We start from the raw sequence: 25,942 nt of genomic DNA, 5'->3' as shown, positions 1-25,942 counted from the left end.
TAAGCAGGTCACATGTTTCAAGCAATATCGGAAATAAAAAGGATCTCTTTCTTCCTGAAAAGCATCAAATAGTGCAATGCCTTGGTCAAGGGATGAAAACAATAGATATTTCCCGAAAACTTAAGCGTGATCATCATACTGTGAAGAGATTTGTGGCTGAATCTGAGCACAGACGTGTTCGTGCTGATAAAGGCAGAATGAGGAAGGTTTTTGCCAGTCAAGTTAATCGGATTAAGAGAGCAGCTGTTAAAAAGCCATTACAAACCAGCAAACAGATATTTGAAGCTGCTGGTGCCTCTGGAGTCCCTCGAACTTCAAGGTGTAGGATCCTTCAAAGGCTTGCTGTGGTGCATAAACCTACTATTCGGCCACCGCTAAACAGTTTTCACAAGCAGAAACGGTTGTAGTGGGCCCAGACATACATGAAGACTAATTTTCCAACAGTCTTGTTTACTGATGAGTGTCGATCAACTGTGGATGGTCCAGATGGATGGAGTAGTGGATGGCCACCATGTCCCAACAAGGCTGCGACGTCAGCAAGGAGTGGAGGAGTCATGTTTTGGTCCGGAATCATGGGGAAACAGCTGGTAGGGCCCTGTAAGGTTCCTAAAGGTGTGAAATTGACCTCTGCAAAGTACATAAAGTTTCTGACTGACAACTTTCTTCCATGGTATAAAAAGGAGAAACGTGCCTTCAGGAGCAAAATCTTCTTCATGCATGACAACGCACCATCTGAAGCTGCAAAGAAAACCTCTGAGTCATTGGCTGCTATGGGCATAAAAGGAGATAAACTCATGGTGTGGCCACCATCTTCCCCTGACCTCAACCCTATAGAGAACCTTTGGAGTATCATCAAGCAAAAGATCTATGAGGGTGGGAGGCAGTTCACACCAAAACAGCAGCTCTGGGAGGCTATTCTGACTTCATGCAAAGAAATACAAGCAGAAACTCTCCAAAAATTCACAAGTTTAATGGATCCAAGAATTGTGAAGGTGATATCAAAGAAGGGTCCTATGTTACATGTAACTTGGCCTGTTAGGAGGTTCTGGAGGTAAATAGCTTTTTGTTCAGTGAATGTGACCTCCTAATGCTGCAAATTCCACAAATGAGCATTTTCAGTTCTTTAAAACATATCAAATGTTTAGAAATTCTACTGTGCATAATAATTTGGAATAGTGCATTTTGAGTTTTTATTCATTTTGGAGATTATACTGTTATCACTGGGAGGTTTCTCAATTAAATTCAATGTATAATCTAACGGGTGATGACTTTTATTAGACTGACTGTCATTTGCCCCGACCTTTTAGGAAAATCTGAGAAAAATGTAATTTGCATAATAATTTGGAACATAGTGTAGGGGGACCCCAAGTGTTTTTATGGGGGGTCCCCCTATTTTAATAGCCAGTAAAGGCTAAATATACAGCTGCGGGCTGAGATTCATAGCCTGGGAAGATCCATGGGCATCAACCCCCTTCCCAGGCTATAAACATCGGCCCCCAGTCACTGGCTTTCCCTCTCTGGCACAAAAAAATTGCGCGGGAGCCCACGTCATTTTTTTTCAATTAAACAGATATTGCATTTGAGGCCGGGGTCACACTTGTGAGAAACTTGCACAAGTCTCGCACCTCAATACCCGACACTGCCGCCGGCACTCGGACCGGCAGAGTGTGCGGCTGTATGCATTTCTATGTAGCTGAACGCTCCGCTCCCAAGTGCCGGTGGCAGTGTCAGGTATTGAGGTGCGACACTCGTGCGACTTTCTTGCAAGTGTGACCCCGGCCTAACGCAGATTGTGTGTGTGTGTCTTTATTTAACTCTTTATGTACCATTTTATTATGTTTATTACTAAACATTGGGCTTGGTATTATCTATCTTTCTGTGTGTGTAAACATTATTCTTCAATGGAGTATGGAAATGAAAAGGTTGGACAAGAAATGACATCACAATTCTTTTTTTTTTGTTAAATAATAGATCTTTATTTAGCTTGCAAAAACGCATACAAATCTGTATGAAAATCCGCATAAAAAACGCATCAAATCCGTGTGGATTTTTACCTGCGTTTTCTGCCAAGAGATGCAGAGTCTGCGCAGAAAATTGCACAGGCAAATCTGCAACGTGTGCACATACCCTAAAGGTGTGAGCACATTTTTTTCTGACAGGTCTGCTTCAAACCCACACACTAGGAATCAAATATGCATTTCTATGGAAAAAGCGACTTGCTGCTCATGTGCTCAGTTGTGAACGTCTTTTCACTGCTACAGGTCACCAAGGACTCCAGGGGGCAACAAAAGAACTGTCCACACTTTAGGGGTTCGCTCTGAAAGTGCTCTACACTTTATAACGGGGAATTATTTTCAAGGTTTTTGCTCCATACACACCAGTAGGGTTTTCATTGTTGAACTGAGTTAAAAAAAAAAAAAATCAGTGAAAAAAAGGAAAATGCTAAAAAATGTTTAAGTGGTCTTCAAGTCTGAGAAAAAGCGCTCAGAAAGGACCCCAAAAATGCTAAAGAGGCTTCAGGGTTACAACCCGTCACAAGGAGACTTTCCTGAAGGGTCTTCCTCTGGAAATCACGGTGGGTTCTCCCCTCAGAGAAAGACATCGTGCAGACCCCAATCACACTCATCAGAGGATCATTAAGTAACAAAGTGTGTCCAACGGTGAGGGCATGTGTAACACCCCAGGTTCCACGGGGAGAGGGATGTCACGCTCAGATGTTGGAAGATCTCAAGGTACTGCAGTGTGCAGGCACCGGGAAAGGTCAGAGAAGCCCAGCACCTGCGCACTGCAGTACTTTGCTCAGCCCTCAACAGGGCAAATCAGTACACCTGCGCCGGAGCCGCGGCAAGAAGCAAGGAAGAGGACATCGTATGAAGATAGGAGGCCCCGGACCTGGACAGTACGCCTGCGCAGGAGCCGCAACAGAAGCAAGGAAGAGGACGTCATCATATGAAGATAAGAGGCCCCGGACCTGCGATGCCCATCGGGCCGGACCACCCCTGAGTATAATCTAACTTGTTTTCTCATCTTTCAGGTTACATCTGCGGCTTATCTACAGCATTACAGAATATTATACATAAGCCCCTGATGGCAGTGGCAGCAGCTTATAAGGCCAAAATGAGGTGACAGATTCCCTTTAAGTACTGGCACCGAGTACCCCACGACCCTGGCGGGCGTTCCACATGTCTGTACATGTATGACGAGTGCGGGGGCTGCGCAGGACCCCCAGCTGCTGTACTGACACCCGCCCCCTGCAGGCTGTGCCTTGTATAAGCCTCCATTCACACTGGCCTGAGGGGATGCGTCGATAGTGTGCAGGACCAGTCACATGCATGGATGCTCAGAGGAGATTAGGGCTGGGAGAACTGTCAGAACAGGATGACTGTACAAACCAAGCACAGCCGCTCCAAGGCGGGGCCGGTGATTTATAGACACCCTCTTGCTTGGTGACATGTGCAGCAAATCTGCGATAATACTGTGCTCAGCAGAAGAGTCCCCGGAATCAGTCTGCACCGCTGTATCCTGCTGCAGTATGCACTATAGGCATTAGGCCGGCAGACGGGACCTCAGTGTCCGGACCGCCCTGCACCGGAGCACCAGCAGTCCAGCACTACCAGCGCCCTCCAATCACAGCGCAGAACTCTTCCCCGCGCCCTGTGATTGGCTGGAACAAATGTCGCGCCCTCCTCACGCTTTCTCACGGTGAGGCGGTTGTTGCTGTTTAAATGCTGTGTGAAGGGGTGTGGCCTATGCGGTGGGCGTGGCTTTGACAAAGAGGGTGGTGGGGGCAAGAGTACGGTAGCGGAGCGGTGAGGACGGGACCCGTGTGGTGAGGAGGGGACCGTGTGGTGAGGAGGGGACCGTGTGGTGAGGAGGGGACCGGGCGGAGGTGAGTGCTGACCGCAGGGACGAACGTCTCACAAAGTTCCAGCTTGTTCTGTCAGACTGTTGTGTAGTGTGGGGGGCGGGCGGTGTGGCCCCTCCATGCCAGGGACGAGGCGGAGCCGGCGCGGAGTTTGCAGCGGCCGGCAGGAGCCCTACTCTTCAGTGTCCGGTGTCGGTGGGACTGGCCGTGGTGCGAGTCCTCCACAAGCCCCCGTAGTGTAGGGCTGTGTCCACACGGGGCGGCACTCAGGAGCCTCTGCTGCGGATGTGTGTGTACATGTTCCAGCACCTGCGGTGTGACTGGGGAGAGTAGCGCGGAGGGTCGTCCTGGCTGGGGAGAGTAGTGGGGAGAGTAGTGCGGAGGGTCGTCCTGGCTGGGGAGAGTAGTGGGGAGAGTAGTGCGGAGGGTCGTCCCGGCTGGGGAGAGTAGTGCGGAGGGTCGTCCCGGCTGGGGAGAGTAGTGCGGAGGGTCGTCCCGGCTGGGGAGAGTAGTGCGGAGGGTCGTCCCGGCTGGGGAGAGTAGTGCGGAGGGTCGTCCCGGCTGGGGAGAGTAGTGCGGAGGGTCGTCCCGGCTGGGGAGAGTAGCGCGGAGGGTCGTCCCGGCTGGGGAGAGTAGCGCGGAGGGTCGTCCCGGCTGGGGAGAGTAGTGCGGAGGGTCGTCCTGGCTGGGGAGAGTAGTGCGGAGGGTCGTCCCGGCTGGGGAGAGTAGTGCGGAGGGTCGTCCCGGCTGGGGAGAGTAGTGCGGAGGGTCGTCCCGGCTGGGGAGAGTAGTGCGGAGGGTCGTCCCGGCTGGGGAGAGTAGTGCGGAGGGTCGTCCCGGCTGGGGAGAGTAGTGCGGAGGGTCGTCCTGGCTGGGGAGAGTAGTGCGGAGGGTCGTCCTGGCTGTGCGGAGGACATTGGGGGTGACTAGTTTTTTCTTCTGTAGATGTTATTGCAGCGATGTCCATTGTGCACAGGGCTATACGATACATAAGGCTATGTGCACATGTTGTGGATGTGACTCTGTGGATTCGCAGCTGTTTTCCATGCTTTGTACAGTACCATGTAAACCTATGGAAAACTAAATCCGCAGTGCACATGCTGTGGAAAATTCCACTCGGAAATGCTGCACTGTATTTTCCGCATCATGTCAATTCTTTGTGCGGATTCTGCAGCGTTTTATACCTGCTCCATAATTGGACTACGCAGCTGTAAATGCAGGCGAAATCCGCATAAAAACCGCACAAAATCCACGCGGAAAAATCCGCAATGGAATCCACAACGTGTGCACATACCCTATCACTCCCCTGTTCTGTTAATCAGCGGGGCCGTCTGCACCAATTACACCTGTGACTGACAGAACCTTGAGGCTATGTGCACACATTGCGGATTTACTGCACAGCGTTTTTTTCCGCACAGAAACGCTGCAGATCCGCAAGTGATTTACAGTACAATGTAAATCAATGGCAAAAAAATGCCGTGCTGAAAAATCTGCATGGAAAACGCAGCGGATTCAAAAAAGGGACCATGTCACTTCTTTTTGCAGATCTGCTGCGTTTCTGCACCCATTCCATAATAGAAATCTGCAGGGGTAAAAAAAGGAAGAAATCCGCACAAAAATCTTCAATGTGTCCACAGACCATTGCAGACAGTCTGAGAACTGTCCAGCACCCACAGTGACACATTGTCCACACGTCACACACAGCAATCACGGCTCGGTTTTTCAGTTTGCCTTTGCTTTTAGTAGCCCTGTCACCACCTCTTGGTACTATGTGCACTTAGTAATTGTCATACAGAAGTGTCAAGAATAGGTGAATGTTCAGTGGCTGGTAAGTGTGTGCACCCTGCTCAGAAGTACTGTTATTGGGAACAGTTAAAGGGAACCTGTCAGCAGATTTTGCCACTATAAGATGCGGCCACTGCCTTTCAGGGCTGATATACAGAATTCAGTAACAGGGCAGTTACGCAGGAGTGCGATGCCTGGGAACCTGTGAAGCAAGCAGGAGGGCGGCATCACAAGAAGATGGGAGGACCCGGACCTGTGATACCCGTCGGACCAGACCGCCCCCCAGGGTAAGTATAATAAAACTTACTTTTCTTATCTTGCAGGCTGGATAGGGGGATTATATATAGCATTATAGAATACTGTAGATAAGCCATGAAAGGCGGTGGCCGCATCTTATAGCGGCCAAAACTGCTGACAGGTTTCCTTTAAGGGAACCTGTCACCCCTGAGACTTTTTTCAGCAGTTACTATGGGCATACAGGTAATAGAAATGTTCCTCCAGTCTTCCCTCTCTGCCTCAGTTTCTGTTTAGATGTGGACTTTTTATTTCATTATGGTAAAGATTTCTCCCATGCTCCGGGGCGTGCGATGCCAGGAAGAAATCCTGCCTCCGCTCTTCATTATACCATCACTGACCTGTGGCGTGCAGTTGTGGCACTTGAATGCTGCACATGCGCCCTGCACTTCCACAGTCTGTATCTCTTACTTCTTTCTATGGTCCAGGTCTTGTGCGGCGGCACACAAGAATTCTGAATTGACTGACCATAGCGGAAAGGAAGAGGTACAGATTGTTGCATGGGTTTCAAGCACCACAACTGCATATCACAGGTCAGAGTGACGGGCATGGGAGGGGGTGTTTCGTCCAGGCACCGCACTCCTCGGAGCATGGAAGACATCATTAGCATAATAAAATAAAGTTATTTCTCCACATCTAGATCGTAGTTATGAGGCACACAGGCAAGACTAGATTTACATTTCTATTACCTGTATGCCCATAATAGCTGAAAAGTGTCCCAGGGTGACATTCCCTTTAAGCAAGTTGAATGGCATGATCTCTAAAAGGCATAACGTTAAAGATGATACATTTCCTTTGTATTTTAGGCAAACAAATTATATATAAATGTATATATTTTCATCTTTTACATTTAAAAAATTACAAAAAGGAAAATGGTGATGGAAAAGTTTGGGCATCCTGCTTGGTTAGTACCTAGTAGCACCCCCATTTGCAAGAATTAAAGCTTGTAAATGCTTTTTGTAACCAAACAAGAGTCTTTCAATTATTGTTTGAGGGAGTTTCATCCATTATTCCTTGGAAATTCTTGTAGTTCTGTGAGATTCCTGGGTCGTCTTGCATGCACTGCTATTGAGGTCTAGCCACAGATTTTCAATGATCCGATCAGGGGACTGTGAGGGCCATTGTAAAACCTTCAGCTTACGGCTTTTGAGGCAGTCTATTGTGGATCCTCCTTTTCAGCTTCAGCTTTTTTACAGATGGTGTTATGTTTGCATCATGAATTTGTTGAAATTTCATTGCATCCATTTTTCCTTCTACCCGTGAAATGTTCCCCGTGCTATTGGCTACCACACAAACCCAAAGCATGATTGATCCACCCCTATGCTTAATAGTTGTCGAGATGTTATTTTCCTGAAATTGTCCCTTTTTTTCTCCATTGTGGGAAAATAGTTCTATTTTAACCTCCTTGATCCACAGGATTTGTTTCCAAAATGCATCAGGCTTGTTTTAATATTCTTTTGCATACTTCTGATGCTAAATTTTTTGATGAGGATGTAGGAGAGGTTTTCTTCTGATGATTCTTCAATGAAGACCATAGTTGTGCAGGTGTCTGAAGAGTAGAACAATGTACCACAACTCCAGAGTCTGATAAATCTTTCTGAAGGTCTTTTGCAGTCAAGCTGGGGTTATGATTTGCCTCTTTAGCAATCCTACAAGCAGCTCTCACTGAAATTTAGCTTGGTCTCCCAGACCATATCTTGAACCTCCACTGTTCCTGTTTACTGCCTTTTCTTAATTACATTTCAAACTGAGGAAAGGGCAACTTGAAAACGTTTTCCTATCTTCTTATAGCCTTCTCCTACTTTGTGAGCCTCCACCATTTTCATTTTCAGAGTCCTAGGCAGCTGCTTAGAAGAACCCATGGCTGCTGTATTTTTAGCACAAGGTTAGAGGAGGCTGGGTTTTTATAAGGCTGGGAAATTTACATCACCTGGCCTTTCCTAATGATGATGGTAAACAAACCATAACCCTAACAGGTTAATTAAGGTCTGAAAACTTGGTAAAAGTTATCTAAGCATGCAAATCTCCAAGGGTGCCCAAACTTTTGTATCAACCCATTTTCCTTTTTGTAATTTTTAAGATGTAAAAGATGAAAATATATATTTTTTTCTTTTAGCAAAAGAAATGTCATCTTTATGCAAAGGCCTTTTAGAGATCATTTAATTTTCACCTTTCTTAAGTGTTCAAAATAACAGTAAATTTGACCGGGGGGGTGGTGCACAAACATTTACATGCCACAGTATATGGTGATAGAATGAAATCTTACAGGGGTTTTCTCAAAATTGTAAATTATCCTGTATACCGTACATAGGATAGAGGATGGATACATTACTGAGGGTCCAACTTCGGGGACCTCGAATGATGCCAAGAATAGTGCTCTGCAGAGCTAAATCCTGAAAGGAGCGGAGGTGCGCACGCTCTGCTCCCCTGCTATTCATTGTCTCTAGGACTGCTGGGCACAGCAGAGTCCAACGTTCGGCTGTCTCCAACTATGGCTGGGAGATCACTAAACCACCAGACTCTATACTACGGGTATGATTATGTAGGGGATAAGCCCCTACATACCTGTACAAGTGTATTAGTTAGCGTTTTTGGGGGGTGACAGACTCCCCTTTAAGATTTTAACATATTTGTACGAACCTGTAGCTCCCAAGTGTTAGGTCCTGACCGGGGAGCTGTGTTGTGACATTACACATAACCCTCATGGATTGGTTTAGAAACAGCATCAGTGCAAAAATAAAGTTTATCTCCAACGTGACGACATCCGCTTGTGCTGCAGATGTGGTCCCTGATGATGGCGTTCTCCGCTCTGCAGTAAGGGCCACACAGGCTCTGCTCCTGAATGCCTGCTGTCATGGACATGTGATTGAGTGCAATGGCCGTCACTCACAGGGGCAGAAGCGAGGCGGTGGCATCTGAAGCTGACTGGTTTCCCCATCACATACTGATGGCTGATCGATGCTCTGTCCTGGTTTTGTGGCTTCAGAGGGGCATCTGATGCACTTGCGCCTTGGCTTGTTTTCTCGCTCTCCATTAGCGGTGTTGTGTGGAGCCTCCATTGGAGTGTGTGACTGGCTCCCATAGTTCTCCCCAGCAGTAATCCCGCTATGTACATTACATGCTGTATCATGCACTTCTATCCTGGCTGCTGGAAGCCTCCTGGGTGTTTAGCTTTGGTGTAATCTGTTTTTACAGGGAGTCTTTGAAGTCTACCTGTGTTTTGTATGAGCTTTGAGGCTTGACGCAGGCGTCTGACAGTGACGTTCCATGCTTATATTATTGAAGACTTCTCCTTAGGACCGGGCATTACCATCAGATCAGTCGCCAGGTGTAAATGATGAATAGCTGATTGGCACTGATCTGTTCCCTGTGTAGTGGCTGTTACTGAATTCTGATGCTCAGTTGCTATTGAAGTGAATAAACTGAACCAAGAAAGAAAGAAAATGAATGTAATTTATATGCAAATTAGGCTGGAAGTGCCCTGGGGGTGTGTCAATGCAGGTGAATGGCTTCTTCAAAGTGCACAGGCACACCCCCTGTGCACTTCCAACCTGATTTACATAAAGCTTCTGTGTTAGATTTCTCATGACTGGCACATCAGATCTCTGCAAAAAAGGTATTATTGGGGACAGGAGCCTAAACTGCCTAATCACTACAGGTGCCCATTAATTTATGCTGTGTAAGGAGTCACAGCTAGCTTTCCTTGTCATTTCTAAGAATATTATTCCTTTGTGTTTATAGGTCATCCATTAACCTTTAATTTTAGGCTTTTCTGAATGAACATGAGATCATCTATTATGTAACAATAGGCTGTAACCTATAAAGTGTATTCGGCACTGCAGCGCCCTCATTGTGTCCTAATGCCACTCCTTACCCAGGAGCTTGGGAGTGATTACTGTGGGGTCTTGTGTGGGAGGGGAGGTCTGGTCAGTAAGCTAGATGGCCATGAGGAGTAAAGATGGCCAAACATGTTAGATTGTCATCACTCCATTCACACAGGGGACTTTGGCACCCTTGTGTCATAAGATCGTGGGAGCAGGTGAAGCATGGCCACCTCCGCTCCATTCATCCATGATGGGACTGCTGGAGCTATCCACTGACTACACTCAGCCGTCTCTGGCACTCACATAGAGGATGAATGGAGCTGAGATGCACGTGACTTGCTCCCCATTCAGGTGGACCTCTTCAGTGCCCTATTCTTCGGATGGGTGGGGGTCCTAGCAGACAGACCCCCAGTGATCGGGAACTTATCCTCTGTTCTATGCATCTTTCAACTGCTATTCTCCTCTGCCAGGAATGTATGCCAGCGCTGCTGTACATTTGTCATAATTTATGTCATAAATTATGATAAATTTGTGTCGTGTGCTTGGTCACACACCAGTATTCCCCAAGCGCCACCCAATTCAAGAAGTGGATGTCCGGAACTGGTGTAAAAAGTTAAGTTGTAAAATGTTTGTGACTTTTTAATCAGTTTTGCGGCAGGTTTCTGGTGAGCACTGCTAGATGAGTTGGGCCGATATATTTGGTTTTGTTCCAAATGATTGGAAGCTACTAGTCCTGTTCCTGCTCACTTGGGTGTATGTATGTTTGATTTTATATCTTTTGTAATTGCACAGTGAAATAGAAATTAAAGGGAATCTGTCACCAGTTTTTTGTTGCACAATCCGAGAGCAGCATAATGTAGAGAAAGAAAAACAGATTCCAGTTGTGTCACTTACTGGACTGCTTGCTGTGGTTTTGATTATCTCCTGCTGATAAAAGTGATTATTTCTAGAAGACTAGTAAACCTGCTGGCAGGTACTCTATCCACCACTGATTGGCAGCTTTTTGTGCACACTCTGCATAGGCAGAAAGCTGCCAATCGGTGATGTGGGCAGGGTTATACACAGCATTCAGAGAACTGGGAGCTCTACAGCAGATAAAACTGATTTTACCAAAACTGCAGCAAGCAGCCCAGTAAGTGACACCTCCCTGGAATTGGGGTCTACTCAAACATCATGCTACTCTCAGATGGGGTAGCAAAAGCCTGCTGACAGATTGCCTTGAGAATCCCTTTTCACTCCTTACCTGCTAAGGAGATCATTTGGCTGTTCTGCCATTTAATAAAAATACGCGTGTTTATAAAGAAATGAACTCTGCTGTGCCCGGCCCACAACACCGTGTACATGCCATTACAGGCATCAAGATGGTGAGAAAATCTAACCATCAGCCCAACTAGAGAGGGGCAAATCCAGCTAACGTGAGCATGATGTATAGCGGTGGTGCAGTAAAGCTGCCTGCAGGTCGGACCCTCATCCGTACGGGACTGTGGTTTCTTGGCATTAGTAACCCTCACCCATCCCTTGTAGACTGTGACCCTCGCCGGCAGGGTCCTCTCTCCTCCTGTACTACTCGGTCACTTGTTTTGTTCAAGGTTACTGGACTTGTTTTTGTAATGTATTTCCCCATTTCACATGTAAAGCGCCATGGTATAAATATTAATAATTGGCCTGATGTTACAGGAGTGGTGGCATAGTTCACACTTCTCACACATCCTGGGATTCCTTGCTGCTCTAAGTCCCTGGTCACAGCTGATTACCATACACTACATTGCTGTCGGCCTGTTTTTAGCATGTCTCATCAGAAAAGTAATCTCATCATATTGCTATGTGGCCCATCCCATAATGTGACTGCTGGACCTTGACATGCGGGTGTGAGGCCCGTGCAACTGGTTTGAGGCTGATGACTTGTGAATAAACAGTTTAGTTGTTTACAGTTTTTGTTGGTAAACCACTTATAATGCCATGAAATCGTCACAATGAAAATGCTGATTAATCTACTGGGAGCAAGTCAGAGCCGGATGAGCTGAGGAAAAGACACATTGGATATGTAACGGACAGAAAGCCCTGCTTTTTATGTGTTTAGAAGTCCAGGGGGCGGCCCTAATTGGTGATTGACAGCTATTTCTGTATCATTTCAATCACTGATTAGGACCACATTACTAAACACAGAGCAAGGATTTCCACGTCCAGGTTGAGTCCTAGCTAATGACTGACAACAATTTCCGTATAATTTAAAATGAATCACTAACTAGGGCCGGCCCCTGGATGTGGAAATCCCTGCTCTGTTTATAAGTCCAGGGGGCGGCCCCAGTCAGTGATTGAAATGATACAGAAATAGCTGCCAATCACTAACTAGGGCCGCCCCCTGGACGTGGAAATCCTTTGTATAAGAGCATGGTTTCCATGTGTGGGGATGGGAGGAATGTAACCTGCATAATTTGACAATTGTACTTGTATCTAACATTAATTTATTTTTGATTTAGGACTAGTCTACAATCTGAGGAGAAGAGTCCGGAGGGGAAGTTCTGTATCGCAGGTATGAAGCCGCCATTAGTGCAGCACCTCTCATATCAGTCTCAGTCCCTAAGGACTCGGTCCAATGTCCCCATCCCTGAATCACTGTCACCAATTAAATTGGAAGTCCTCTAATTTATCATTGTGAGTTTGTGAAGTGGTAGAGAAATAGGAAAGGGTACTAGTGAAAATCCACACAAGGACCAGTCTAACTGTACGCAAATATTGGCCAAGCACCTAATCCAGCTTCCAGACAGTCCCTAAATGAAATGAGTATAATGATGATCAGTAGATCAGTGCACAATTACTACTGACTGGATAATGTGCATACTTACTTAGGGAATGTTTTCAATCACCGATTAGGACCGCCCACTGGACCAGTGACCCCAGAAGGAGCAGGGTTTGCATTCAATAAATTGCAGACGTAGAGATGTCCGTTTTTTCACATATATGTTCTATCAGTCTATTTCCACTCCTAGACAATAATGGGGATGTTTTCTGTTTGGGTGTTCACATGGCCCTGATTTTGTGGAAGCACAACTGTTTTTGATTTAAGTTATGGCTCTAACGTGCCCTTTCAAACAAATGAGTCCATGGGGAAAAAAAAGAATTGCAGATGTCATCCGAGGCTGTCCGTTTTATCCAGTGGATAGGTTAAACGTTAAGATTTATCTATCTATCTATCTATCTATCTATCTATCTATCTATCTATCTATCTATCTATCTATCCTGAATGAGGACCTCCTACTAAGGCCGGGGTCACACTTGCGTGGGCAATTCAAGAATCTCGCACGAGTCTCTTACATCAATACCTGGCACTCGGGACCGGAGTGTGCGGCTGCATGTATTTCTATGCACCATATATTTCTATGCAACCGCACACTCCGGTCCCGAGTGGTGGCGGCAGTGCCCGGTATTGAGGCGAGAGACTCGTGTGGTGACCCCGGCCTAAGTCTTGTCCCTACAGACCTGCATAACAATCTGTGGACTTCCTCCGGCAGTCACATGTTATGTTCAGGTCAGACTGCATATCCAATATGATGGGTCCCCTATAGGTGACAACCCCTGATGGGATTACTGAGCTTTCTCCTCACTGACACTGGCTGGGATGTGCTGCTGCTTGCACTTGTGAAATTGAGCATGTGCACCTCTGCTCCACCGGCCTCCTGCAGTTTCATAGACAATGGATTGGCATGGCGTTATTTTTTTTATTTTGTTCTTCCACCTGAGATATTGTTAGTGCAGTTTTTGTTTTGATTTTGGTAAATCGCAGCAAATCAATGCTTTCTTGTAATGATTGCGGGGAAAAAAATACCAATGTAGCGTATTGTATGAACACAGCGTATTTTATGGTGGAACAACTTAGTCACCTAAAAGGTAAAAATGTTAAGGGATTCTTTTTGCAGGTCTACCTTAAAGAGGATTTGCCCCCACTAGCACTTTTATTTCTTTAACCTTGGGTGGGCAGAGTTTGAATATGTCTGAGTACAATTAAAGGGGTTTTCACAACTGAAAAGAAGTGTCTGCCATCGCTCTGTGACCACAGATTGCTGGATTGTGATACTGTGCGATGCACACACTGTCACGATTCCCCAGTATTTGCAGTGTAATTTGCCACTTGCAGTCACATGCTGGCTAGATTCTCACCCGAGTCTCTCAATGTTCTGTTGAGAGGAGCGGATAATAATCTAGTCGGCATGTGAGTATGGAATAAAGGGGAATGCAGACTTTTTTGTTGCCATGACTTCTTGAACAGTCTGGTTGTTCCTTATGACAGCAGAGGCTGTGTCTACCAGAGCTGCAGGTCAGCGCCATAACTTCTACTCTGAACACTGAGTGCAACTACACCACCAACCACCATCACACAAAATATTGTCCGCCCAGTCATTTAAGTGTACATATACTTAAAAAAAAACATTTTTTTTTAAAATGAGCGCCTTTGAGGCAATGTATGACCAAGCACAGATATGTGGTTTATCAGATTCCATTGTAAATGTTGGGTGGGGAAGTGCAGAGCACCTTCTAATATGCAGATGTTGCAATGTCTGGGTGCTTCTCCCTACAGAACTATTTGTGCTGATTGCTTTATGTCTTCTGAAGAGCATTAGTAGATCAGTGCCAAAAATAAGGTCCCATACACACTGCAATGTGCAATGGATGAACTCCATGTACCTAGTGCCTTATTACACATGAAGTGGTATATTACAGACATATAGGCACTTTTTTATGTGATGCCGGGGAGCCTTAGGCACCAATTCATGCCTGGTAGCAATGTCTATGTGATCTGACATCTGATGAAACTGATTAAAGAATTACAGTATGAGCCAATATCTAATGCAGAAGATGGAAGTATCATCTTATACTTGTAGGCAACCTGTTTCCTTAGGAATGCCTAAGTGATGGTGGGGTGGTCTGCGGCGCAGGCTACAGTGAAGGCCAGGAGAAAACGCTCCATCTGCTCTGCAGTCATCTGTGGAGCGGCAGCACTGAGCGGCCACTGCTGTTCTTCCAATCATGCCCACTTGGCACAATCACGGGCTAAGCAGGATGTCCACCAGGTGAATATTGGGCACAATTAGAAGAATGTCAGCGTCTGTTCAGTGCTGTGCCCGGCTGGCAGGAACAGGGCGCAGTGAGACTATAACATTATTTTCTCTGTTCTGCTGCTACTACCTTTGAACTAAAACTTCTAGATCAATGATAAAGTAATATCAAACTCCCGGCTGCCCTAACAGCAATGCTAAGGGCACAGGTTCCTTCCAGATAAAGAGTTCCTATACCAGATACAGTCCATAATGTGGAGCTTCTTCTGTGGAAAAAATTAGACCATTATCTGGGACACGTTTCATAAGGTCTACTTGACCAAGAACAAGGAGTCCTGTCCTCAAAACTTTCTCTGTTGATTCCCCCATAGATCTCGACCCGGTGACGCAGCTTGGGCCACTATTCCATACAAAGGCTTGTATGTGTCCGTGAATTATGTTCATGGTGACAGGTAGAAAAACCTGAATGTTGGTTTTCTACAAATCGTGAGCGTGCGTGTAACATTGTGCAGCAGACAGATGGCAATCACTGACTCATAAAGCAGCTGTCCCAGCTCCTGATGAAGTCACACATTGAGTCAGTGTTTTGATGGCTTTACGATCAGACATTATAAAATGCTCTCCCCCAACAAGCAACTGATCTTTACAAGGGCAAGCCACAGACAGCCCAGCATCTTCCTTGTGGCCGCTTTGTAGAATTATACGGCCGCATCCAGCCATGTGTGTAATAAAAGTAAGATTCAGGTCCCCGAGAACGCCAGTGACTCTAATGGAGCCGCTTGTTCTTCCAGCACATGGAGGGGTCCTGGGACCGGCGTACATCCTATAATAACATCCTGCCCTAATGGGGCATTTGGACAGGGTCCCCGTTTAACCAGTTACCCTTTTTAATGTTAATTTACTAAACTAGATCATTGGAATTAATGGGGCTGTCCTATTACTGGACAGCCACTTCTCAAACTAGTTACGGTAGTCCTCTTGCAAATTAAAAATAAAATCCTCATTTCTCCCATCTACACTGGGTGTCCCAGGACGTTGTTATACCGGGGGTCCTGCAGCCAGTCCGTGGCCGTTATTGGGCTGCTGCGCTCTCACTTCATGAGATCAAGCCTTGGACAAATGGAAGAAGCGAGAGCGCAGCAGCCTGATGAGCGACCGTGGACTGGCTACAGGGCTTACGTGGTGTAACAATGTCAGACATTGCTTGGAACAGGAGGGGAGAATCTGTTGTTTTTATTTTACAAGGGGGACCTCTTCTAAAAGGTGTTCTCCTGGTAGTGGACAAACCCTTTCATACAATAATGGTTTTGTAATGCTATCTTTAATATAAGTATAAATCTGTTTATTTCGTGACCGCTTTCTTTGTGTGTGCTACTATGCTTATCTCCTACCAATCATTTTCATGTGGACAATCTCCAGTTGATCATCTTTCTCCCCTACACAATCAAAATGTCCGGTTTGTGGCTGCTGCTCACTTCGGCTGTTGGTACTTGGCTTGTATGATGCTGCTCTGTCGCTTGAACACGTTCTGACATCATTGCTAATCCACAGCTAAGGTGATTCCAAAGAGCTTTGCTGCAATCTGATACCCCTTTAAAACTTGGCCGGCATGCTACCTGCACCACAAGCGCTTGCCTGCCGCCTCCCGAGCTTTGCTTGCCTCAGTTACCATAGCTGCAGAGCGACTCCTGCCTCTAAGTCATTGACTGTTCCGGCAGCGTGGATCACTTTGCTTTTTCCACCCTCTAAGTGCTGCTTTGGTCTGATGGAAATACAAAAGTGAGACCTGAAGCAAAGCATCTTGTCTTCTCCAACAGAATGGGGGCCGAACGCATCTGGACGTGCTTCAGGAAGGAGGATCTTACCTGGACACTAGTTCTCCCGTAATCAAAAGAAGACTGGGGGCCACTAACGCCGACTGTCCTCTATTCTTTGGATATATTCCTCCCATCATAGAGACGTTTATTTTTGGTGACCAGACATTTAGAGGACTTTTCTTTGTTACTTTTTTATGTAACTGAGAATGCGTCTGGATGGAGGGGACTGATGTGTTAATAAGCCTGCGCGAGGACCCTAGCTTTCATGTGCGCTACAGGTAAGACCATTGCCGTTCTTCTAGTCGTCGTGCCCTACATGCTGCCTTATGTACGGAGGACAGGGAGAATAACAAGCCCACATACATGATTCCCACATCTGCTGTCACACATATCTGGGCCACTGACCTGTGCTATTATGTTCCCCTTGGGACAGCTGTAAGAAAAGGGTTTGATGTTTATGGACTAGGAATGTCCAAAGTTCTTATGTGTTTGTTTTTTTTATTTACCAAGAATGGTCAATTATAGAAATATTCTGGATTACTGGAGCAAAAGGTATCGGCTATTCCTCACAATGGTCATTGTATGAAATATTCTGCATGGGTATAACTATGCCATTTCTCAAAGGAAAAGAAATCTGAAATCGGTCAGTATCTAATTGGCTAGAGAGTGCTTTGTCTCCGCTCACACTACCATTCAGAGGCTCCATTTGTGTTTCTGATATTTTTAATGAAGTCCACCTAACTCTGACCCAATAAAAGTGGATCCAGCATGGCCACCAATGCCACGGTTTATGCATGGAATCCATGGTATGAGGGGGACCCAAGTCTCCCAGTAAATGATGCCTCGCAGGGCCCCTGTGCCAGGATACTCCAACCCTGCAAGGCTTCCCTCGCCACAATCTAGAAATATCTCTTCTTTCAGGATTGTGGATCTAATGAAATATAGTATTTCATCTTGTATAGGTTAATAATCCTGTATAGGTGGACGCCTGTGTAATGTAGGTGCAATACATCTGAACTTGTAAATGGAATAATTATGGAAAGCTGGTGACGAATGATGTGGTCACATTCATGGTAGTTGCTGCATGTGTGATCCCCCTCCTGTAGTGATCTGTGTATCATATCCTTATAGTGGGGGATTACCATTAGGAAATGTCCCCTATATAGCGGCTGTGCATGAAGTGAATTACTGAGGCCCGGGTCAGTATATGTGGCTGACGGCAGCTTTCCTGCACGGTATACATGACTCTTGTACTGGCTGTGAAACGTTGGCGGTTTTGATGAGGATCTAGTCTTGAATTTTCTCAGATCAAGCCCTTTTTTTAACCTTCTATAGGTCATTATCTTGCCTTTTAGAATGCATGTCATCACCTGGTCCTGTCTGTCCACTTTTGACAATTAAAGGGGCCATCTTGTACTATCTCACCCTCCTATATGCCTTTCCAAGAGATATTTGTGTGCTACTAAGGCCACATGGTCTGTGTTCACGGTCCTGGCTCGGATTGGAAGACCCGTCCTGAATCCTTGTATTAAGGCTTCATATAGGACGATGAGCAGTTGGCTCAGGTGGGGAGATCCTGCGATCGGGCCAGGTCTTCTGATGTGTGACTGGTCTGTGTTTCACGGCCTTATTCTAGGGACCTGAGTAAAGTAAGTAGCTGGTCTTTGTAGATGATGGGTAATGCTTTTTGCTCTTTCCAATCGTTAATATTAATGTGGTCTTGGAAAATGGATAAAGTTGCTGCTCCATTAATGGCAGTACTATAGCGCTATTACTTGTATTTACCTCTCACTATGTGTGTGGGGCACAGCGATGACCAGTTCACCAGTGCATGAGACCTGTCTGAGCCAATTATGATTTGCAAAAAGCTTGTGACGTCTCCTAAACTCCCTGATTACCCCACATTGCAGAGTGCAGATACGGGGGTCAGCATCCTCGCCTCTCCAGCTGCCTGCAGAGCGACACGCTCATGGTAAATAAGAGAAATGAATATTATTGATGCTAATTGGCCGTGTCACTTAACATGTGGTGGTCAGTGCAGCCGGCCTAGGAGGGATTAGCTGAGATTACCCATCTAGTGTTTTTAATCTTAACCCAGTTCCCAATGGCACAGCGTATAGTGAACACCATTCCGGTGCTTGTCTCGTACATCTGCCGGATGGCGTTATACCCCGGTTACCCCCTCTCCTGCTGAAGATGTGCAGCTGAAAGGGGCATGGATAATGTATTAGGATTCCTGGGCACCCTCGTCATTTACGCTACCAAAGAGACGCCCTGCTGACCATGTCAGTCATGACTTTCTGTTTAGGTTGCAGAAAATCTTCAAGGTATTATTTTCTGTATTACATATTTTATGCCGTCCCTCCGATATATAGAAAGTTCCTCCTGTGGTTGCAGTCAGATCTTGAAGTGGTGCCTGGTAGTCATGTAATATACGCGGGATGTCTCCACTTCTGGTTTACAGTAGTCGGAGATCTGGATGTCTCCTATACAAGGAGGTGTCAGTTTCTTATTTTCCTGTAGTCCTTTTCATGGTGAAGGTTGCCGCGCTCTTCCAAGCACCGGTTTGCTAGCAGCCCATGATCTTGGTTCAGCACACGTTGTGTGCGAGGCCTCGCCCGATCCTCTGTTCTACTTTTCAGAAGGTTGATTGCTGCTATTTATTAATTCATACACTGAGACCTTTGTAAGGGAAGATCCCGCTGTTTCACAGCTGAGACCTCATAAATCATTCAGATCCTTACACAAATCCAGTAGTCTACCGGCTTTAACCCATTTGTTGCTGCTGTTACTGAGCCTAATGGTATACACGGTTCTGTGCTTGTTTAATATGCCTTCCTTCCCTTGGTCTGATAAAAACCACTGTTCTGTTTTAAGAATGGAGGCGTCCTGTCTGGAGCTGGCCCTAGAAGGAGAACGGTTGTGTAAAGCTGGTGACTGCCGAGCTGGCGTGTCCTTCTTCGAGGCAGCAGTGCAGGTGGGCACCGAAGATCTGAAAACTCTCAGTGCCATATACAGTCAGCTGGGCAATGCCTACTTTTACCTGCATGAATACAACAAGGCATTGGAATACCACCACCACGACCTAACCCTAGCAAGGTAAGATGATGGCTAGCACTATGGGGCGGTTTACTTTGGGTTGGGCCAGTGCTACTAAAAGGTTAGCACTTTTTGTAGGCTTGTTTTAATCCGATTTTCTTATTCTTACCTGTGACTTGCTTAGAAAAAAATTGTATTAAATACTGTACCTTGTAAAAATCCCTGAGGTCCGTTCTCCTGCTCTTTTCTGTTTCGGGCTGCGGAGCTCGATTGCAGAGAGTCACATTTGTTGCTTTTGGAACACAATATGTGAAATCTCTGCTTTGCAGACCAACTGGGCGTTTCTTCTGAGTCTTCTCTGGGGCCGTGAGCGGTCAGTCCTCCCCTCCATGACTGATCACCATATTCTGAAACCCATAATTCTTTCAATTTTTAGTCGATGGAACTATGTGAGGGTTTTTTTTGTTTTTTTTTGCACCAGAAGCTGACATATTTATTGCTACTATTTCAGGGCAGATATGATGTTTTGATTGCCTTTTATTTGCCTTTTTTTTGTGTGTGTGTGAATTCTGCATTGGCCGACAAAGCAAACAAAAACCCCACAATGCAATTCTGTTTTAAAACTATGCATCCGCCTGCTGGCATGCTGTGACTGCTGGTTCTGTCAAAGATTGACAGCGGCATTTGACAGGTTTACAGCCACGGGTGGCGCTCCGCTCTGTGCGCAGCTGTGAGAGGCATGTGATTGCTGAATATCACAGCCATGATCTGCCAGGAAAGATGCAATGTCATAATCCAGGGCGCCTCAATGGGATGTAACTATGCAGAGATTTCACATATTGTGCTCCAGAGGGAAGAAGTGTGAATATCTATGCAATGGAGTGACACACGCAGAATGGAAACGAGTTTCAGAATCAAGGGGAGCTCAGGGATTTTTACAAGGTATTTAACTCGCCTTTTTTTTTGGGGGGGGGGGGGGGGGGGGGGTTTCCCGCAAGTTACAGTGCCTTTTTTTTTTAATATTTCTGCCTTTAATCAATGCCCCAACAGAGCAGGCACAGGCCTATTTATTCTAATCGTTTTGTTGCTTTTTCTTTTGTAATACAGTACTATTGGTGACCGTCTTGGAGAAGCGAAAGCTAGTGGCAATCTTGGGAATACGCTGAAAGTCTTGGGCAATTTTGACGAAGCAAGTTTATGTTGTGAGCGGCATTTAGAGATCTCTCGGGAGTTGTATGATAAGGTAAAATGTGAGAATACGCCCAGATGTGCTGGCTTTACTCTTGGCTTATTGCTGATGTTTGCTACCTGAATGTTCAGTGCTGTTTTCAGATCTGATTACACTTCGCCTGCAGGATCACACATGTTACAGACTAGCAATACTGTCTGAAATATGAGAATTATTTCCTGTACTTCAATTATAATCTCTTATTACATTACCGGGAATTGCATGCTTACTATTAGAGTTTATATATGTTCCTGTAGGACCTGGAGAAAAGTAAACTAGCCTGCTCACCCCTCTGTACACCATTACTTTATGAAAATGCGTTCTGCCCTTCTCTCCACACAGGTTGGTGAGGCCAGAGCGCTATATAACCTCGGCAATGTGTATCACTCCAAGGGTAAGAGCCTGGCATGTACCGGGACTAGGGACCCCGGAGAGTTTCCAGAAGAGGTGAAGGTCGCTTTACAGAAGGCCGTGGATTATTATGAGTAAGTCTGATCTATATTTTCCATTGTCCCTCATAGTGCTAGATCATTATCCACTGGGAAACATTTACACCTGCATCCAGTGACTAAAGTGCACATGTTTAGTGATATTTCAAGTAATCTGATATAGTCTCCGTTTGAGCATTAATCGGTCGCATTGACTATTTAGTATTTAAAAATGTCGGCAGTCATTAGGGAATTTCCGATCTTAAACTCAATCTCTCAGCGGGTATTTCTATGGAATCGGAGTGTAGTATAATGTAGGGCAAGAGAACCTGATTCCAGTTATATCACTTGCTGGACTGCTTGATGTAGTATTAAATGCAATCAGTTTTATCATCAGGAGATTATCACCACAGGACAACTGTCTTGTGCAGTGTAGTCCTAACACCTCCCAGCACTGATTGGCAGATTCTGACTGGGTACAGAGGAAGTTGCCAATCAGGAGTGTGGGTGGAGTCATACACGGCTCCACATTCTGAGCACTGCTACATCTACAGCAGAGAAAACAAGGATTCCAGAAAAGTGCACCAAGCAGTCCAGTAAGTGGCACATTGCTGAAATCTGGGACTCGGCCCCTACATTATGCAGCTCTCAAATTATATAGCTAAAATCCAGTGACCGATTCCATTTTATACTGTCTTAATTAGTTCTACAACTTTCTACTATACTTTAGCCCTTCACTCAGTATTGCTTTTGGTCTTTTGTTTTGTGTTTTTCGTTTGCTACTTGTTCTTGTTTTAATTTGCGCCTTTTTTATAGTCTATCTTATGTGTGTGTGTTTTTTTTTTTGTTTTTTTTTATTGTCCTACCCAACTAGCGAACAAAAATGAGTCATAAAATTTACTTCAGTCTCCTAATGTCATTATATTTTATAATTTTCTTGCAAATTTTGCGACATTTTATCAGAACGTAAATTTTCTGTACTTAAAAGTCACAAACTTTAGTCAAGGATTTATTTTGTGCTAAATTCTTGAAACACATGCACCATCTTGAAAGTATTTGGCGCCCAAAAAAACAATCAAGTAACACAACAAAAAAAGTGACTAAAAAAAACACCTTCAAATTATGAATCCGGCCCTTTTCAATATCTTAAATATCATCCTTTGCAATATTGTTTTCAATAGATGATGATCAAAAATAAGAAGGTTACAGAACTTTTCTAAATATCAGTATGTAAAGTTTCCTTTGCACAATGTCAGAAAACCCCGGATGTCGGCTTCAAAAGGCTTATGCTGCTGAAAAGTAATTACTGCAGACAGGATTATGTGAAATAACAGCGCTCATTTGTTTTCTGTGCGAACAGGGCAAACTTATTAATTGTAACAGAGCTGGGGGACAGACCCGCTCAAGGACGGGCGTATGGAAACCTGGGAAACACTCACTATTTACTTGGAAATTTCCGAAAAGCTGTCATGTCCCATGAGCAGGTACTGTCTTACAAACATTTCATCCTTGCTACTTTACTCAGTCTTTTGTCATTGTATATTAGCTTTCTGACCAAGCTCTCCACCCTTCATGTGGTGGATTTTAGCAGCAGGGTTCTACCTACCCATAAAATCAGACTTGGAAGAGAGTCTGCACTGCACGTCGCTATGCGTCCTTTTGCAGAAAAAACGCATCCTGCTTGCAGGATGCGTTTTTCCTCCATAGACTTTTATTAGCGACGCATTGCCACACGTCGCAACCGTCGTGCGACGGTTGCGTCGGACCGTCGGCACAAAAAAACGTTACATGTAACGTTTTTTTGTGCGTCGATATCGTCCTTTCCGACCGCGCATGTCAGAGACTAGTTTCTGCTGAGGATACGGGATGAATGTTATTTGAGACCATCCCTTTGAGAGTTGATGCAGTAAAGCTCAAAACCTGGCAAAGGTGTAAAATGCAACCAAACACAACGTTCATGAAAAACCGCTGCGTTTTCCAGTCTTGGTAAACTGAGATTTCTGAAGTCTCCTGCATACTGCTGACTTTATCCTTGCAGATTTGAATCTGTTTCCTATCTGCATCATCTCCATTCCTGCAGTGGTTTTGCAGTGTTTCACCCATTTTAACGAACGTAGAAAACACACAAATTAAAAAACCATGGCAGAAGAGCTCGTTTTCCCTTCCCAGAGGTGAGTATTTAGTGCAGAAACATCTGTAGTAAATACTTGGCATGTGCATATACCTGAATACATGTGGCGAGATGCTACTTGCAGTATTTAGGCTGCAGATCTACATATGTGAATAAGACCAGTGTGCATTCTCCAGTTTCTTAGGAGTTGGTTCCCTGGTTAATTTTCTTTCTAAGGAATCCTGGCGCTAGCTTTGTGGCCTGAATGGCTGGCAGCATGAGTGTTACCCTGGCTGTGCTATTTGCAGCCAGACATGTCTTATGGAGAGGGGTGACTAGTCCGGTGCGGCCCCTGCTCTAGATTATTAACAGGTCTCTTAAGTATATAGAAATGATAATTACTGTCCATCAACTGGAGAGGGGCAAGTAGAAGTTTAGCGTGGGGCCACACTGACTCTTTAGGTCTCCTCCTATGGTCCCTGGCGGCTTTTCATACTGTTGTCTCTGAAACACAGGAGCATTTCACAGTATGCCGTATCTGGCTGCCATTGTGCACCAGGCTCTGGTTCGGGCAGCATAAATCTGATGACCGGTCCCTTTAATGTCCAGAATAACTCCAGGACTGATTGCTATATTCCCCTGCAGGCTTTCCAGCACCCGGAGTAATGATATTGTCACTCTTCCTTACCTTACAGCGGCTGTTAATTGCCCGGGAGTTTGGTGACAGATCTGCAGAAAGGAGAGCATACAGTAATCTTGGAAATGCCTTTATCTTCCTGGGTGAATTTGAGATGGCAGCCGAGTATTATAAGTAAGAATTTACGCGTTTTGATTAAAAGACGTGTGCAAAGACCTCGTGTTTGTTTTTTACTACTTTTAATTGCTTATTTTTTCATTTACACCAGTTTGTTGTCAGACTGATTATAACTTACCAATGTAAACACTTTTATGTCCAAAAAAGACAAAAGTATTCTAGAAGTGATACCTTTCCCATGATTTGACACTGCATATTTTTGCTGCATCAAACACAGCGTCTTACAGCTCCAGCAAAGTGAATGTGATTTATAGAAATCTCCTGCCTTTCGTGCTTTAATGCAGTGTGAACTGACCCACGGTGTGTGGTTCAAATCCGCAACATGTCCACTTCTCTTGTGGGTGCACTGAGCCTTCTGTGCGGAATTTCCCCATAGACTTCCATTAGCTGCGAAATTCTGCAGATAAAAAACACACACGCATTGTTGTGGCAGAAACGCTTCAAAAACGCATTTAATCCTCACCCATTCATATCAGTAAAAGTTAGTCAAAGCCAAATACCAAATTCTGCAGCATCAAAAACCCAACAATAGCTCATCATAACCAGAAAAAAATGTACATGTAAGCTTTGAGTGCGGCGGCTCCTTCTCTGCGCTGTCCTCTTCGCGACGGCGCCTTCTCTGCGCAGCTGCTCCTTCTTTGGGGTCTGAAAGCTTGCAAATATGTTTTTCTGGTTTGCCAATAAAAGTATCACTCATAGAATACTTTTATCTTTTTTTTGGGAATAAAAATATTTTAATTTGATTTTTCTGGCTAACATGATATCACAATATAACTTTTTATTGTACATAGATCTACCAGTCTATAATTATTCACCGTGTGTAGATGTATTCTTCTCTGCTACATGGATTATTAATTAATACGTGAAGGATGACGGTGCTCCAGACAAACCCCCATTTATATGTATGCATACAGCACCTCTGCAAGTTACTAATATAGTTCAGATCTGAAAGATTCCTTCGTGTGTGACTACAGGTCGGGGTCTGACTCTTCTGAGGGGGAGAGTTCCCTGTATCTGCATCTGGTCCAAGCTGTTGTTAGTAGCCAGCCCCCTTGCTTGTCACAGTGGATACATCGATACATGGCAAAATTATGGCTTGAATGAGCAGTCAGCCAGCCTCCTTCACAAATAAGCCTGAATAATGTCCTGGATCGGTTTAACCTCCGACTAAACTATGAAATGACAAGAAAACGCAGCCTTTAAGAAACCACTTTTCCGCACCGTCCTGGAGTAATGTGTGTTGTTTTCTGCAGGCGGACCCTACAGCTGGCGCGGCAACTGAAGGACCGGGCAGTGGAGGCGCAGAGCTGCTATAGCCTGGGTAACACCTACACGCTACTTCAGGACTATGAAAAGGCCATTGATTATCATCTCAAGCATCTCGTCATAGCCAAGGAGCTTAATGACAGGTCTCAGCTTGAATACATATTTCTTTGTAACCTGTTTAGTGCAGCGTGTCACAGTGGGTTATTGGGGCAGCTGTGTGTGGGCGGCTCCGCTCTGCACAACAAGCTCTTTCACTAAGGTCTATTAGTCATCGGGTCGTAATTCATCACAGTTGTAGCACATGTGTGTCTGACAAAGTGTTTTATTAGGATCTGGAACAAATAAATGACACTTTATAATGATGTATTCTCTTTGAAATGCTGCTTCATGTATAGGAATGATTTGCATGGACTGATCG

The 25,942-nt window shown here is 45.2% G+C and overlaps 2 protein-coding genes across 5 annotated transcripts in view; one reads left to right on the top strand and one right to left on the bottom strand.

The window, feature by feature from the left end:
- The window catches only part of CLCC1 (chloride channel CLIC like 1), a 233,456-nt gene that overhangs the window by 52,115 nt on the left and 155,399 nt on the right, over positions 1-25,942 (bottom strand). The gene's annotated exons all lie outside the window — the stretch shown is intronic.
- GPSM2 (G protein signaling modulator 2) overlaps positions 3,717-25,942 on the top strand; it is a 54,132-nt gene continuing 31,906 nt past the window's right edge. For 2 of the 4 annotated variants that reach the window (XM_077278345.1, XM_077278343.1), the window contains exons 1-9: positions 3,752-3,889; positions 12,249-12,301; positions 16,640-16,917; positions 19,517-19,738; positions 20,786-20,921; positions 21,249-21,391; positions 22,695-22,818; positions 24,140-24,255; positions 25,512-25,667. In XM_077278345.1, the coding sequence (XP_077134460.1) occupies positions 16,856-16,917; positions 19,517-19,738; positions 20,786-20,921; positions 21,249-21,391; positions 22,695-22,818; positions 24,140-24,255; positions 25,512-25,667 (959 nt within the window). In that variant the 5' untranslated portion in view covers positions 3,752-3,889; positions 12,249-12,301; positions 16,640-16,855. Of the gene's footprint in view, positions 3,890-12,248; positions 12,302-16,639; positions 16,918-19,516; positions 19,739-20,785; positions 20,922-21,248; positions 21,392-22,694; positions 22,819-24,139; positions 24,256-25,511; positions 25,668-25,942 lie in introns of all 4 variants that reach the window. The other 2 variants (XM_077278344.1, XM_077278346.1) reach the window with 2 other exon arrangements.

This window comes from Ranitomeya variabilis, chromosome 8 (genome assembly GCF_051348905.1).
Source record: "Ranitomeya variabilis isolate aRanVar5 chromosome 8, aRanVar5.hap1, whole genome shotgun sequence".
NCBI classification, from domain to species: domain Eukaryota; kingdom Metazoa; phylum Chordata; class Amphibia; order Anura; family Dendrobatidae; genus Ranitomeya; species Ranitomeya variabilis.
The sequence above is the reverse complement of the archived record's forward strand: the minus strand, read 5'-3'. Positions and strand labels throughout refer to the sequence as shown.